Consider the following 13,590-nt stretch of genomic DNA (forward strand, 5'->3'; position numbering starts at 1 on the left):
GATATATTAAAAAAACCTCTCCTTGCTCCTCTTCGCAGAAATTGTCCAACTATAGACTAAATAATAAACCGCGTTTATTCAAAAACCACGTCTCCACATGGCCCGGCGTCTTCTAATTTCTATCTAGAAACTTAACCCTTAAGTCAGCAACACCTCCTCTAAAGTCCGAACGACTCATAAAAAGTCGTAGTCACCGAGTATTTCTCCATCGTCGTCAGCCCTTAAAGCAGCGAACGATCCAGGACTCGTTTGTTGCCTTGCTCTTTGTACCGCAGCACCTGGAATTATCGACCGAGAGAAAGAGGGAAGAGGAAGAAGAAGGCGAAAAAATGGGAAGAAAGCTCGATGCTTTGCTTGGAAGGAGTCACAAGAACACCGCCAAGTTCAAACCCACTTTGAACCTCGCTCTCTCCCGCCTTGCCGTTCTTAAGAAACAGCGCCAGGCCAAGTGCTCTCAGGCTCGATCCGATGTCGTCCAGCTCCTCCAGCAGGGTCACCAAGATCGCGCTCTTCTTCGCGTAAGTTTCCTTGTAAAATATTCAGTTTGCAGTGCAACGAGGCGGTGTTTCCTTTTGTTTGAGACTATTTTGTAGGGGCTAAAATGTTCTCAGACAATAAAAAACACTCGACTATGTTTGACAGAAAAACTTACAATGTTTTTGGGTTGTAGAAGCGCTTGCTATGTGCTTCAGGAAGCACCTGAATTTTTAGATTAAAAGCGCTTTTAGACAATCAAAAGCGCTTACACAGTATGATAAAAGCATTTCTAGCAAGAATTGAAATTTTGAGGCTGAAAGATTTGGTTTTATGTTGTTGGCAGGTGGAGCATGTGATTAAGGAGCAGAATATGTTGGATGTGTTTGTCATGATAGAGGGTTATTGCAACCTCGTGATCGAAAGGGTTCATCTCATTGAACAAGAAAGGTTTGGCTTTTTTTTAAAACTAATTGTTTTCCTTAATCTAATTTGATTGATTTTGTTTCATTGGTATTGGTCTAATGTAATTACTTTTGCGGTGTCTTTGTTCACACAGGGAATGCCCTGATGAACTGAGGGAGGCAACATCGAGTTTGCTTTATGCAGCTTCAAGATGCGGGGATTTTCCGGAGCTTCAAGAGATTCGTGCGGTTCTCACTGCTCGTTTTGGCAAGGAATTTGCTGCTCGTGCCATCGAAGTGCGCAACAATTGTGGAGTCAACCTCACGGTAATGATCTGGAACAGACTGAAGTTTTCTTATTAATTTCGATACAAAGCTTACATGTTTGTCAAAACAGAAATTTGGCATGTTAATGATTTGTGTGTTTTTCGGTTTTTGAAGATGATGCAAAAACTGTCAACTAGGATGCCAGTTTTGGAGGTCAGAATGAAGGTGCTCAAAGAAATTGCTGCAGAGAATAACATTGTTCTGAAGCTGGAAGAAACGTCTTCTGTTTACACCGAGGTATGTAATTTGGAAGAATATCGGGAATTCGGAGAGGATTAGAACTGAGGTATCGTATTTGCTTTGAACTTCGAATATTATTCATGGTATCTGAGGTTTGCTGTGTGTGATCAATAATGCAGGATAAATCGGATGTGAACAAGGCCGGTTCAAGTGGCACGGGACCAGCAGATAATGTGCAGGCTTCTGCAGAAGAGACGGGAAATGATGATAGGTTCTCTGGTTCGATTAAGCCAAGGAAATACAAGGATGTAGCTGATGCAGCTCAAGCAGCTTTCGAGTCTGCAGCTTACGCAGCAGATGCTGCTAGAGCAGCAGTGCAACTCTCTAGGTCTGAATCTCAAGATCCTGATGATCAAAATAGTCCCGGAAGTAAACGAGGAAAGTTATCTGACAGATATGAATCCTTTAAAAGTCTATCCGAATCGCAGCATGAGCAAAGTCAAGGTGAATTAAAGAGGTCAACATCTTCTTCAAGTTTAGATTCAGATGGAGATGAGGTGATTCCAATGTCCTCAGATGCCGTAGGGCAGGCCGATCTTTTAGGGAAGGATATAGTTTTTGATGAGAGTGAAAGCGACAACGAACCAAATACAACGCCCTCGTCTCATAACCAAATTCCTTCGAGGTTTCGATCTGGCTTGAAGGCGGAGTCAAGGCTTGAATATCCTGCAGCACATGTCACTGGAGGATCTGGAAGGCAAAGCCCGCCACGACTAAACATAGAGAAGGGACCATTCTCTCTGAGGACTAGACGGGTGCGTGGCTTCTGAGAAGAAGAATAGTCTTGTTTGTTATATTTCCTTATCAGTTTTGCTCGTTGTGCTAATAAATTCCGTTGCATATAAATTTGATTGTTTCTTTATCTCTTTCTTTGTTTTCGGGGAAATGTAAACTTAGTAGATTCTATAAATTGCGTCGAAGCGCCATGGAGCTATAGATAAATTGCTGCATATGTATAATATATAAAGGTTTCAGTATGTAAAATTGACGACTGATCGACTAATCAACGGATGCACAAGCCTAAGATTTTCGTTTTGCTAGTAACACCATGAAACTAATTTCCGAAAATTTGACTAATGCACGACATCATCTGAAAAACTCAACGGAGTCTAGGCCGCTTGTTACTGCGCAGGTCACTAAATGACTGCAAACTCACACCAACATCTTCATCATACTCGATCCCGAGCTCCTCCTGCAATAGCATAACAGACTATTCACAACTTCACCATAGTTTGCGCGTAAGACGGAACATCCAAATGCAGGCATACCTTAAATTCCTTGACATCTTTCGGTGAGTTCTCAGTAATAGCATCCCACAGATCTTTGAACATCCTTCGACGCTTTCTCCACTGACTTATTTTCTCAGAGACCATTTGCTCAACCGCCTTGCGGTCTTCTGGCTTGACCAACGTAACTCCTCCGCGCAATTTTTCCAATCTATCCTCCATTTCAGCGACCTAATACAGAATTCAAAACACCAGACTTGATCCAAATTCCATACACATTATTTCCAGTCACATATTTTGACCTAATGCAAGCACAAACGTATCCAATTAACTTACCTCCTTTCTCAGTTTCGCTTCTTTGTCCCGCATTTGCTCTAGGGTCAAATTTGCCTGCAAAGTTTTAATTTCTGCAACGAAAGTGCATCGCCATATTTCACACTCAGTAAGGCAAAGTCTTAAACCGAGAATTAAGAAGTCGAAAACCAGTCAATTAGTGAAAACATGAGATGTAGTAAGGACTGGTAAACAGGTACCTCCCTCAACCTCGCTAATCGCTCTCTTTTGTTCACCCAGCTGTTCCTGCAGTTTCTCATTTTCTTGCTTCATCCGGGTAAGCTCCTCGCTGTTTGGAATATCGAACTGGTCCTGCCTAGCCAGGTAGACCTTCTGCTTACCGTACTCCTTGAACGAAATCTTCCCATTATCCGCAAGCGCATCCAGCGCCTTTTGTATGGCCGCCTTCTTGAGGTTAAACTTTTGCAACGAATCCGCCACATTTTGAGAATTCAGCGGCCTATTTTGCTGGACAAAGATATACAAATTCACATCAGCATTCGGACGTGCACATACTGTACATAGCAAAAACCTGTTTGTTTCCCCGGAAAATATCTACACAAAATTCCGGTTTTATGCTTTGTTCCTTCAATTAATTGCTAATTACAAAAATTACAGGGAATCAAACGGAGGTAGAAAAAAAGAAAAGAATAACAGCAGCTACTAAAAGAGAAAATTAATCACATTTCGATTTTCCCACCTCCCAAACAGGCCAAAAATCGGAAGGGAAAAATCACATTTCATCAATTTATTCGACTTTTATAGTAAAATTAGGATGTAAATCGGAGAAATGAAAGATAATTTTACCTCGTTCAAGTAGTTGAGGACGATTGCTGCAACGTTTTCACAAAACCATAAGCAACAAAGAGGTTTAGCGATTCAGTAAAACGCAGATAGAAAATCAAATCGACAAAGCAAAGAATATCCTAGAGCTCCTCGGATTACCTTCGGGGTTTTCGGATTTCGGAGCCATTGATCGGAAACTCTACGGCTCCGGCGGAGAATCTGAAACTGTACGGAAATGGCGGGAAGAAGAAGCTTCTCAGAGACTCGCAAGCTTTTGGCTCTCGATTTGAATGGAACGAAAATAATGAGCTCCCTTTCCCGATACGGCGCCGTATCTCTAAATTAAATAGACAAATATGATTGGACAAATGTACCCCTTCATCATACCCGAATTTACGTAAGCAAACAAAATCGTTATTTTGGCGCTGAGAGGGAGGACACGTAGTGCCGTTTCATTTCTCAGAAACAATGGCCGTCGTCAGCGCCACGTCTCCGCCTCTGCTCTGCTGCGCCGACCGCCGCGCCGTTTTTTCAACTAGGCCCTCCCTAGAATCTCGAACCAAGACCCAATTTTGCACACAGAAGCCTTTTTTGGCGGCACTGGACTCCCAAACGCGGCCTTCACAACCGCCAGCAACCCTCAAAAGGGACTCCAAATTGAAGCCGCTCGTGTGCCGCGCGGATCGCCGGAAACCCACCACCTCCGTCCAGCAGGAGAACGACGGCTCAGAACGGCCGCTTCAGATTGCTTTGTGGCTTGCTGAGGGAGTCTACATTTTGTGGCTTTTTCTCCTTCCCTATGCTCCTGTGTGTAAATTAATGTACATTTTTATATAATATGTATAATTGTCTGTATATGTGTGTGTATATATATATATCATATAATCTTTTAGCTGCTAAAGATGTTGCCTTGTTTGATTTCAGGGAGACCCAGTGTGGGCTATTAGTTCGGATACAGTGAACTCTCTTGTGGGGCTCTCTCTTAATTTCTTCTTCATCTTGCCTTTTCTCAACTCCGGTATGCTCGATCAATCTGCTATTGATTTTCTGAGTTCAATTTCCATGTTTCCCGGTGACGGTATCCCAAGTTAACAAGGGGACTAGAGTGCGGAAAAATAAAAACATGTGACATGACAGTGCATGATTGACTTGAGATATCGACACAGTGAAACCTCATCTTAACTAGGTAATATCTAGTAGTGGTTAATTTTAATTGATTTTGTTCTTGATGATTTCTGCGTTGAACTTCTTGGCAGAGTAGTTGGTGTTGGTTTGATTGATGCCCCAGTTCTTCACCCGGTATGAATTTGGCATATCTAGTGAATTTGGATTTTACTACCAAGTTTTACACTTTTAAGTATCTTTTTTGACATGGAGATTGGACAATTTGTGTTCTTTTGTTCTTGGACTAGATGTCTGAGGGATTATTCAACTTTGTGATTGGGTGGACATTCATGTTTGCTCCTCTGCTGTTCACGGACCGACAGAGGGACAGATACAAGTGGTCTCTCGACGCCTTATGGGGTTTTCAGATGTTTCTCACAAACAGTATGCTTTCTTCCAAACCTTAATGTTTTCAATCTGTGAACCTTGTTACCTTAATCAATGAATTTTGATCAACGGGAGGGGGGATTCAAACGCAGGACCTCCTCACGTGATTTAGAAAGAGGTATCACTAGGTCAAGAGCTAATTGTTACCCGTCCTTGATTTAAATTTGCTTTGCAATGGGCATGGTTTTTAGAGACCAGTTACATTTTCCATCAATCTGACCAATGTTGTGTATGTGGTGTGAACAGCTTTTCTAATACCTTACATGGCTATTCGGCTGAATGAGGCTGAGTCTGACTACACTCCGAGCAAGCGCTCACAGCTTGCATCAGTGATGACTAGCGGAGCTCCCATCGTTGGACTTGCTGGTGGAGCAATATGTCTAATATCTGCATTATGGGCTCTTTTTGGCCGGATGGATGGCGACTTTGGAAGCATTTCGGACCGATGGGAGTTCTTGATCGGTTACCTAGGATCGGAGAGGCTGGCTTATGCATTCATTTGGGACATCTGTCTTTACGCCGTCTTCCAGCCCTGGTTGATAGGTGACAATCTGCAAAATGTTGAGAGCAGCAAGATTGGTATCGTAAATTATCTTAGATTTGTACCAGTTGTTGGCTTAGTTGCTTACCTCGTTTGTCTGAATCTTGACGAGGAACTGTAGCTTGTACAGCAAGTAAATGTCTGACTTTAATGAGTGTAACAAAGGCAACAGAGTGTTGTACAATATGAGCATGAAGCTTCCTCTATTCTTCCCAGGAACAACGACAAAATTTACAAACCCAAAGACAAGGGCATGAAGTTTCCCCTCATTGGGTAAAGCCACCGGACCAATAGTTTTTGGTTTGGTGCCATCCACACCACTTTTTACCTTTAACACTCTCTTTTAATTTATATCATTTGATTATTTTCAATTCATTTGATCGCCGAAAATTGAAAGGTATGTGTGGAAGGTAGAAAGGGTGTGTTGATAGCACCACCCTAATCTTTTAAAAACGGTTTTCACACACATTTTTTCTTCTTTGTGCACAACCATGTTTATTTTTGTTCCATATATATTTTAAATTTATCAGAGGCTCATATCATAAGATAAAATAAAAGGAAAGCTAATGAAAAGTCCAAAAAAACTTTAGTTTTAATGAAAAATAACAAATAAAGGTGTACTAAATAGTACCAGAGAAAGGTAAAAATGACTAGGAGTGAGATTAAGTACGGGTCTATTTTTAACCACAAAGACGTGTTGCTAAGTAGAAAGACGTCGATTCTTCTTATAAATTTAGGCTGCTCCATTAATGAGAAGTGGCACAGCAGGTTAAAAGGAACAGAGACTCACTTGGGCTAATTTGCGTGCAAACACAAACAGCATGGAAAAGCCACTTTTGGGCAGCTTCAAAGAAGCCGAGTACCAAACAGCAGAAAGCAGGTGCATGTGTTTCAATCCCATGGGCAAAATGATGATGAATTCTTGGAAGGATTTACTAGATTTTGCAGTAAATGCATGGCAAATGGGCCGTTCTGATCCCAGGAAAATCATCTTTGCAATAAAAATGGGACTGGCATTGTCCACGGTTTCTTTGCTAATATTTTGGAAAAAGTCGTATCGCGACGTTAGTCAGTACTCAATCTGGGCTATCCTCACTGTCATTGTGATGTTCGAATTCAGCATCGGTATGCATGTTTGATATCAGATGTAACGTAACAATTCAGGTCCGTTTGATAACCATTGTTTCGCTTTTAGTTTTCAGTTTTCCGTTTTCGTGCAGGAGGGACTTTCATCAAAGGATTTAACCGCGGGTTGGGGACGTTGTTTGCTGGAATGCTTGCATTCTGCTTTGCTGAGTTATCTTTGCTGGCTGCAAAGTTGGAGGAAGTTGTGATTGTCATAAGCATATTTATCGTTGGTTCGTATTAGTACTAATTGCAAATTAATATCAAAGTTAAATCCAACCTTTTCTAACCCTTCTTCTCTGTGACGCCCTTCAGGATTTTTTGCATCTTACTTGAAGCTGTACCCAACAATGAAGCCCTACGAGTACGGCTTTCGGGTTTTCGTGTTGACATACTGCATCCTAATGGTTGCCGGGAACAGAACAAGGGAGTACAGTGAGGCAGTTGTGACTCGACTGGTTCTTATTGGAGTGGGAGCAGCTGTTTGTTTAGTCGTTAACATATGCATATATCCGATATGGTCGGGAGAGGATCTGCATAACTTGGTGGTGAAGAATTTCAAGGGAGTTGCTACTTCATTAGAAGGTACAATTACAATATGTGAGTTTTTTTCAAGTTCTAATCAGCTTTCTGCTCTGTTAATCTGCTCAAACTTATTGCTTAGGCTGCGTTAACGGGTACCTAAATTGTGTCGAATATGAGAGGATCCCATCACGAATTCTTACATACCAAGCTGCAGATGATCCACTGTACAAGGGCTATCGATCCGTGGTAGAATCTACAAGCCAAGAAGAAACTCTGGTATGATTTACCCCAAGTTGGACAAGAGTTGGGGTTGACTTTAGGGCCCGTTTGTATCTTTTGATTAAGAAGTACTTCTGCTAGAGGTGCTTCTCTAGAAAGCACTGCTGCGACCTGTAAGTGCTTGGGAGTTTTGATTTCCATTTGACATGTTTTTTATGAGTGCAGTTGGGATTTGCAATCTGGGAACCACCTCATGGGCGTTACAAAATGTTCAATTATCCTTGGACAAATTTTGTGAAATTAAATGGTGCATTGAAGCATTGTGCGTTTATGGTCATGGCTCTACATGGATGCATTCTTTCCGAAATACAGGTAACTATCCGTGACGAGAAATAAAACTACATAGAAATGGTACAGTTTCCTTCACACACACACACACACTGTTGGTTTGTAATTTTGTACCACATGTAGGCACCAGCAGAAAAGAGGCAGGTTTTGCGCGACGAACTCCAGCGGGTTGGAGCTGAAGGTGCCAAAGTTTTGCGAGAACTCGCCAAGAAAGTGGAGAAGATGGAAAAATTAGGCTCCGGAGACATACTCAAAGACGTGCAACGGGCAGCAGAGGAATTGCAGAAGAAGATAGACCGGAGATCGTATCTTCTGGTCAATTCAGAGAGTTGGGAAATTAGTGCACCACAAAATGCTTCGTCAGAGGACATGCTTGGGGACCAAGCATCTCGGCCCTTGCCTCTCTCATTCAGTGGTGGCGATGGAGTGATGAAGGAATATAACTGTGGAACATATGAAAGCGCGAGCGCCTTGTCCTTGGCCACGTTTGCTTCGCTGCTAATTGAGTTTGTTGCCCGGCTTCAAAATGTGGTTGACACATTCCAAGTGCTCGGTGAGAAAGCAGACTTTAAGGCGTTTGTTCCGGATGCACCGCCTGCAAAGAAGAAATCTGGGACTTGGCCCTGGCAGTGGCGGATTCGGTGTTTCGGGTATAAAAGTGTTATGAATGACACCAGGGAGGGTCGGGTGTAGGTAACAATATGCCGAAACTGCTATGCTAGAGTTTCTAACACCCACAACACTTTCAACCTACTGGAAATCTTGTGGGAATTAGTTATGTTCGAATCCCTCTAAGGAAAGATTTGCTTGTTACGCTATTCATTCGCACAGACGAAAAATGAGTCCATTGCATTTCAAACCATCCAGAGTTTGATAAGATCATACATGTCCAACCTCATCTGTGAACCTATCTATCACAAATCACAACACAAAATTGTATCTAGGAATGCTTGCACTTGGATTTCTTTTTCGATGGTTCTCCAGATTCCGCAAGATATGCTTCTGGATTTACATTCTCAGCCATTCTTTGTATTCCATATTCTTTTGCCTTTTTCTGAAAAACAACCAGCAGAAAGGAGGCAAGGGAAAACGAAACCGATAAGACAACCATGCTGCTAGATAAGATGTAAGCTTTTAGCATGCCTTATTTCTATAATTATAGTTTACCTTCAGAGACGTGGCTACGGCAGCCAGATCTTTGTTACCATCATCAGTGTTGGTCTCCTGGACTGCAGGCTCCTGAATCAGAAAAAAGGAAAATTAACAACAGCTTGTAACTCGTAAGAAGATATATAACTAAAAAAATGGAAGCACGTAACACCAAACAAAACAGAGAACACCTATGTCCTACCTTGGGAGGAATGAAAGCAGCTTCTCTTTTTCGCTTATTTTCTGCAGTTTTTTCAGACTGTTTCTCCTGCTTCTCTTGCCACTTCTTTGCGGATTTCACTTTGTCGTTCAAAAAGTATTCTCCAGTTTCCAATTGTATGTCAATCTGAGAAAGCACAGAAAATGAAAATTTTATGACAACTAAAATGCAAGTTGATATAAAAGAGAATTGTTCATCCAAAATCAGTTTTACTGGGAAAAGGAAGAACATTGGGAACAAAAGGAGGGATATTTATTTACACAGATAGAATCAGACTACAATCAAGAAATAAAATGGTATTAAAAAGAAGTGGAGAAGAAGGCAAACGTGTTCCAGGGTAACATCTAAAAGTTAGGCCTCCACAATTAAGTACGACATAGACCACTGACATTTTAATATTTTTAGGTAGAGAAGATACTCGATTTATATAGACATAACAGCTTCCAAAAGTAGCTAGTTTTGTTTTGCTCATTCAGGAGAATAGCAACCTTATTATGCCTCGTTCACAAGGAACCCTTGCAGGAAGATAAACCATACAAGAGTCTGGTGGCAATTACTCACCTTGCTAGGTTGCTGAGGAGGCGGGAATGGTGTATATGGTCTCTTCTCTTTACTCTTGACCTTATTTTGATTAATATTTTTCCTGGGGAGAGAAAGAGAGAATAGTTCAAAACTGAAATAATAGCACCTAAGGCACCTAAAAAATGTAGGCAGACAATAACAGTTCTCCGCATGCAGAGTTAAAGAAAACTGAAGTAGAAGTCATACTTCTTGAACTTTGGAAGAAATCTATCCCAGTTCTCATGAGCCAGCGCCGGATCCTTTTCAAGTTCTTTCCTCACCATGAGAGTCTGCTTACCAGGCAGGAAGAGATAAAAAGTAAGAGAGATTCATTCACAGACCTTCAGGTCTAACTTTGTAAAGTGAGACAGCAATCTTGATGAAATCACACAGTACAACTATAATCACCTTGATATGAAATATGGGATGCATTGCATTCGTCATGCAGTCTTCCACAATCCTCCTGACTTGCTTCAATGCTTTAAATGAACCCATTACCGAAACGGTGTTTCCCTATTCATTTACAAGCAAATTAAAATTCTTTTGCTATAGTTTCATGTCAAATATAAACGTACAATATAACAATCAAAATCACAAGGAATAGCACACTTACTTGAACCAGAATATAACAGCCCGTAAGTATTTCAAGTGCCTGTGTCCAAAATTATATTGTGAAAGATTAGAGAAACAGAACAAAGATATATCAAATGAAATCACATATAATTGCATCAAATACAATTGCATTATAGAACATGATATCTGGTTTACTCTGTGCACCTTCAAAGTGGACGAATTGGGGCCAATCAGTCGGTCCCGCCGTTTTACAAATCGTTCCTGCACTCAATAGAAAAAATTGGAATGCTTAACCTAAAGCATCAAACAAATGTTCACATCATCTTAGTGCTAAAACTAGGTTGTGCACCAAAACTGTATATAAGACTTCAGAGAAAATAAAATAAAATTTTATGGGAAGTTAACTGCATATTAGACTTCAGAAAAATAAAGTAAAATTTTATGGGAAGTTAATAGCTTGGATCTGTTCATAAGAAAACTGACACTCCACCACTGAAAGTAAAATGAAGAAGTATGAAACAACGCACCTTACTTCTCACAAAGCTGCTAATCTTGATAATGTCACATTGCATTTCATCATTCAGTATTTTTATTGCCTGAACCAAAAAGTTGAGCACTTGAGTCAGAACATTCACAAAAAAAATGCACAACCCAAAACTGATTTCCATTAAATAGAAAAAAAATATATATATACATACACACACACTGGGGTTTGCAAGTAAAGAGAAATAGTTTCATGTATTAGTGGTAGATAACATTGATCCTGAGCTCTTCACTAGGATTTGAATATCTGACGTAAAACTAATAGCTTATCATTGCTGTTGATTCTGAAGTTCTGAACAAATACTATATCCTAAAAAAGAAAAAGGAATTACATCACAAGAATAAACAGAAGTACCTTAAAAACTACTTCAAACTAGTTGATTCTATAGGAAGCTGATTCAAAGATAAGAAGATAATAACAGTAAGGTACTTCACATTTGTACCTGAGGAGCAGGAACACTTCTTGACAAAAGTTTGATAAGATCCCTAGCTTTGACAATAATATACGGGTCTTTAGTCTTCCTGGTTGTTGAGACGGTCATGGAACCCTCAACCTAACCACATTACAAACGCAACAGTTATTACGCACATAAAATCATTCAGAATTTGTCATAAGCCACCGATCGATCAAGAACAAAATTCATAAAGGTCAATAAACCAAATTAACAAATACAGGAGTTTGCACAAACAAAAGTTATTGCAACATACCAGATTCAGTTCGCACGTAATGCCGTACTCTTTCAAAGCAGATTTCACCACTGGCCAGCATTCTTGCAAGTATTTTTCTGCACAACACAATGCAAAGACTCATAGCTGAAAGTATAATAGCATAGCATAAGTCCATATAATGCTCACTGGAAAACCAAAATCACGACGGTGCAAAAGCCATATTTCAAACTAAGTTTTATCCTCTTGACCACCTGAGTTCCCCAAATTCACTTTTCACAAGAATTTCAAATACATTTTCTTAGCAACCAAACAAAGTAACAAAATTTAGCATAAGAAAATACTAAACAGTACAAAATAGCTCTGATGGAATTAGGTGAACGAAACAAATACTAACCCAAAATTTTAAACTTCACCCAAAATCCCAAACACTTATCTCGTGACTAAAACTTTGATATTTTCTTTTCTTTTCCCGCATTTTCTAGGCAGCCAAACAGATAAAAAGGGAGAGAAACAAGAAGAAGAAGAAGAAGAAGCGAGAAGGCACCTCGGTATTGAGGGAAAAGCGTAGAGAAGGAGGTGACTTCAAGCATGCCGCCTTCGTTCCAAGAAGGGTCGAACTTTTCAATCGTCCAGCGGTCAATGTTAGGGTCGTCGTCCCAAGGCTTCGGCTTGCGGTGCTTGTCCTTGCGCCTCTGCGTCTGCTGATCGCCGCCTTTTTCGCTGGTCTCCATCGTCGTTCTGCTGTTTTTTCCTTCGGCGTTTGAAACCCTAGACGTTTAAGAGAGAGACCAGTCTTGTAAAGATTAAAAAAAACCCATGGGTCTGCGTCGGCCCGTTTATCTGCCCATTCAAGTAGGAGGGAAAAAACGGCCGTCGTTATTTCGCCGGGACACCAAGACAAAAAAAGCCGTTTACTCTTTCAGGAATTTGCCGTTTACCACCTAAATTTTTAGCTGTGTGCACAACAAATCACATCGCTACAAATTTCAATGGAGGGATGTTTTAAATATGAGACGTAGTGAGTTAAATAAAATTATCATAGTAGAGTATCTTAAATATAATAGATGTTTTTTAACTACTTAGAGCATTTCTAATAGATATGTCAAATTCTAAATTAATGACTTATATGGCAACGTGAATTTTCTTTTTTTCTTCCAACCAATCTGTTTTTTTTATTATTGTGTTAATGATTTCCGGACTCACCTTGTTTTGTTGCTTTGTAATTGGTCATTTGCTAGGATCTTTTAATAAAGAACAAGACTTGGCTGCTGAATTTTCAGCAACCGCTCAAAACTTGGACACGTGTCCACATATGATTGGGTATAAGCAGGAGCGGCTGCTGAATTCAGCAGCCAAGTTAATTCCCTTAATATGGTTATAAAATGAAAATGGCAGCAAACACCCTTGATGCCAAATTCAATTACGAATGACACTTTCATTGTAACTTCTTCCATGCCTTCAAATTGTGTTGTGTGGTAGTCCACTTTGATTTGAAGGTTCGGATGAAGATGCTCTTAAGCTACAAGGTCTTTATTATAAATTTTACGTGTTAGTAGAAGATTTTATGTTCGGCTCAGTGGCTGAAAAAAAATTAAATATTTATTTAATGACGATATGAAAACAAAGCATTTTGTGTATTTTAACATACCACATTTAATTTCGCATATTCCTTCTATTTCTAATAAAAGTAATGCTAGAGAAACCAACTATTTAGATCAAATTTTGTAAATTACATGACATGGTTGTTGATGATTAACATGCTTATTTCCTATTGAT

At 40.2% G+C, this 13,590-nt stretch overlaps 5 protein-coding genes across 5 annotated transcripts; 3 read left to right on the forward strand and 2 right to left on the reverse strand.

Annotated features, from left to right (window-relative positions):
- Positions 1-26: 26 nt before the first annotated feature.
- On the forward strand, positions 27-2,469 carry LOC126594820 (uncharacterized). Its single transcript, XM_050261072.1, has 5 exons — positions 27-518; positions 821-924; positions 1,034-1,205; positions 1,320-1,442; positions 1,565-2,469. Exons 1-5 carry the CDS (start codon positions 330-332, stop codon positions 2,213-2,215), a joined length of 1,239 nt encoding a protein of 412 aa, XP_050117029.1. The 5' UTR covers positions 27-329; the 3' UTR covers positions 2,216-2,469.
- LOC126594822 (homologous-pairing protein 2 homolog) lies at positions 2,378-4,240 on the reverse strand. Its single transcript, XM_050261074.1, has 6 exons — positions 3,950-4,240; positions 3,812-3,837; positions 3,205-3,472; positions 3,008-3,078; positions 2,714-2,902; positions 2,378-2,637 (listed from the first exon to the last, which is right to left on the reverse strand). The coding sequence occupies exons 1-6, from the start codon at positions 3,975-3,977 to the stop codon at positions 2,545-2,547; spliced, it is 675 nt and encodes a 224-aa protein (XP_050117031.1). The 5' UTR covers positions 3,978-4,240; the 3' UTR covers positions 2,378-2,544.
- Positions 4,235-6,088, forward strand: LOC126594821 (uncharacterized). Its single transcript, XM_050261073.1, has 5 exons — positions 4,235-4,597; positions 4,715-4,808; positions 5,052-5,089; positions 5,203-5,338; positions 5,588-6,088. The coding sequence occupies exons 1-5, from the start codon at positions 4,259-4,261 to the stop codon at positions 6,001-6,003; spliced, it is 1,023 nt and encodes a 340-aa protein (XP_050117030.1). The 5' UTR covers positions 4,235-4,258; the 3' UTR covers positions 6,004-6,088.
- A 541-nt stretch (positions 6,089-6,629) lies between these two features.
- On the forward strand, positions 6,630-8,958 carry LOC126594823 (aluminum-activated malate transporter 4-like). Its single transcript, XM_050261075.1, has 6 exons — positions 6,630-7,007; positions 7,103-7,240; positions 7,323-7,592; positions 7,672-7,808; positions 7,977-8,123; positions 8,223-8,958. The coding sequence occupies exons 1-6, from the start codon at positions 6,704-6,706 to the stop codon at positions 8,790-8,792; spliced, it is 1,566 nt and encodes a 521-aa protein (XP_050117032.1). The 5' UTR covers positions 6,630-6,703; the 3' UTR covers positions 8,793-8,958.
- LOC126594824 (KRR1 small subunit processome component homolog) lies at positions 8,922-12,789 on the reverse strand. Its single transcript, XM_050261076.1, has 12 exons — positions 12,359-12,789; positions 11,854-11,930; positions 11,589-11,699; positions 11,130-11,198; positions 10,807-10,863; positions 10,643-10,681; positions 10,438-10,542; positions 10,237-10,319; positions 10,030-10,111; positions 9,451-9,594; positions 9,267-9,338; positions 8,922-9,153 (listed from the first exon to the last, which is right to left on the reverse strand). Exons 1-12 carry the CDS (start codon positions 12,543-12,545, stop codon positions 9,040-9,042), a joined length of 1,140 nt encoding a protein of 379 aa, XP_050117033.1. The 5' UTR covers positions 12,546-12,789; the 3' UTR covers positions 8,922-9,039.
- Positions 12,790-13,590: the final 801 nt, after the last annotated feature.

The sequence above is a fragment of the Malus sylvestris genome, chromosome 13, assembly GCF_916048215.2.
Source record: "Malus sylvestris chromosome 13, drMalSylv7.2, whole genome shotgun sequence".
Lineage (NCBI taxonomy): Eukaryota > Viridiplantae > Streptophyta > Magnoliopsida > Rosales > Rosaceae > Malus > Malus sylvestris.

What these genes read in the sequence shown, in the direction of transcription:
- LOC126594820 (XM_050261072.1), top strand. Translation starts at nt 330, where the DNA reads ATGGGAAGAAAGCTCGATGCTTTGCTTGGAAGGAGTCACAAGAACACC. An exon ending in AAGATCGCGCTCTTCTTCGC is followed by an intron (nt 519 to 820) that starts GTAAGTTTCCTT and finishes TGTTGTTGGCAG; the next exon opens with GTGGAGCATGTGATTAAGGA. An exon ending in CGTCTTCTGTTTACACCGAG is followed by an intron (nt 1,443 to 1,564) that starts GTATGTAATTTG and finishes TCAATAATGCAG; the next exon opens with GATAAATCGGATGTGAACAA.
- LOC126594821 (XM_050261073.1), top strand. Translation starts at nt 4,259, where the DNA reads ATGGCCGTCGTCAGCGCCACGTCTCCGCCTCTGCTCTGCTGCGCCGAC. An exon ending in TTCTCCTTCCCTATGCTCCT is followed by an intron (nt 4,598 to 4,714) that starts GTGTGTAAATTA and finishes GTTTGATTTCAG; the next exon opens with GGAGACCCAGTGTGGGCTAT. An exon ending in TCAGATGTTTCTCACAAACA is followed by an intron (nt 5,339 to 5,587) that starts GTATGCTTTCTT and finishes TGGTGTGAACAG; the next exon opens with CTTTTCTAATACCTTACATG.
- LOC126594824 (XM_050261076.1), bottom strand. Translation starts at nt 12,545, where the DNA reads ATGGAGACCAGCGAAAAAGGCGGCGATCAGCAGACGCAGAGGCGCAAG. An exon ending in TTACGTGCGAACTGAATCTG is followed by an intron (nt 11,700 to 11,853) that starts GTATGTTGCAAT and finishes TAATGTGGTTAG; the next exon opens with GTTGAGGGTTCCATGACCGT. An exon ending in ATCCCATATTTCATATCAAG is followed by an intron (nt 10,320 to 10,437) that starts GTGATTATAGTT and finishes CCTGGTAAGCAG; the next exon opens with ACTCTCATGGTGAGGAAAGA.
- LOC126594823 (XM_050261075.1), top strand. Translation starts at nt 6,704, where the DNA reads ATGGAAAAGCCACTTTTGGGCAGCTTCAAAGAAGCCGAGTACCAAACA. An exon ending in AGTTGCTACTTCATTAGAAG is followed by an intron (nt 7,593 to 7,671) that starts GTACAATTACAA and finishes CTTATTGCTTAG; the next exon opens with GCTGCGTTAACGGGTACCTA. An exon ending in CAAGCCAAGAAGAAACTCTG is followed by an intron (nt 7,809 to 7,976) that starts GTATGATTTACC and finishes TTATGAGTGCAG; the next exon opens with TTGGGATTTGCAATCTGGGA.
- LOC126594822 (XM_050261074.1), bottom strand. Translation starts at nt 3,977, where the DNA reads ATGGCTCCGAAATCCGAAAACCCCGAAG. An exon ending in GATTAGCGAGGTTGAGGGAG is followed by an intron (nt 3,079 to 3,204) that starts GTACCTGTTTAC and finishes CTTTCGTTGCAG; the next exon opens with AAATTAAAACTTTGCAGGCA. An exon ending in AAGCGAAACTGAGAAAGGAG is followed by an intron (nt 2,903 to 3,007) that starts GTAAGTTAATTG and finishes ATTCTGTATTAG; the next exon opens with GTCGCTGAAATGGAGGATAG.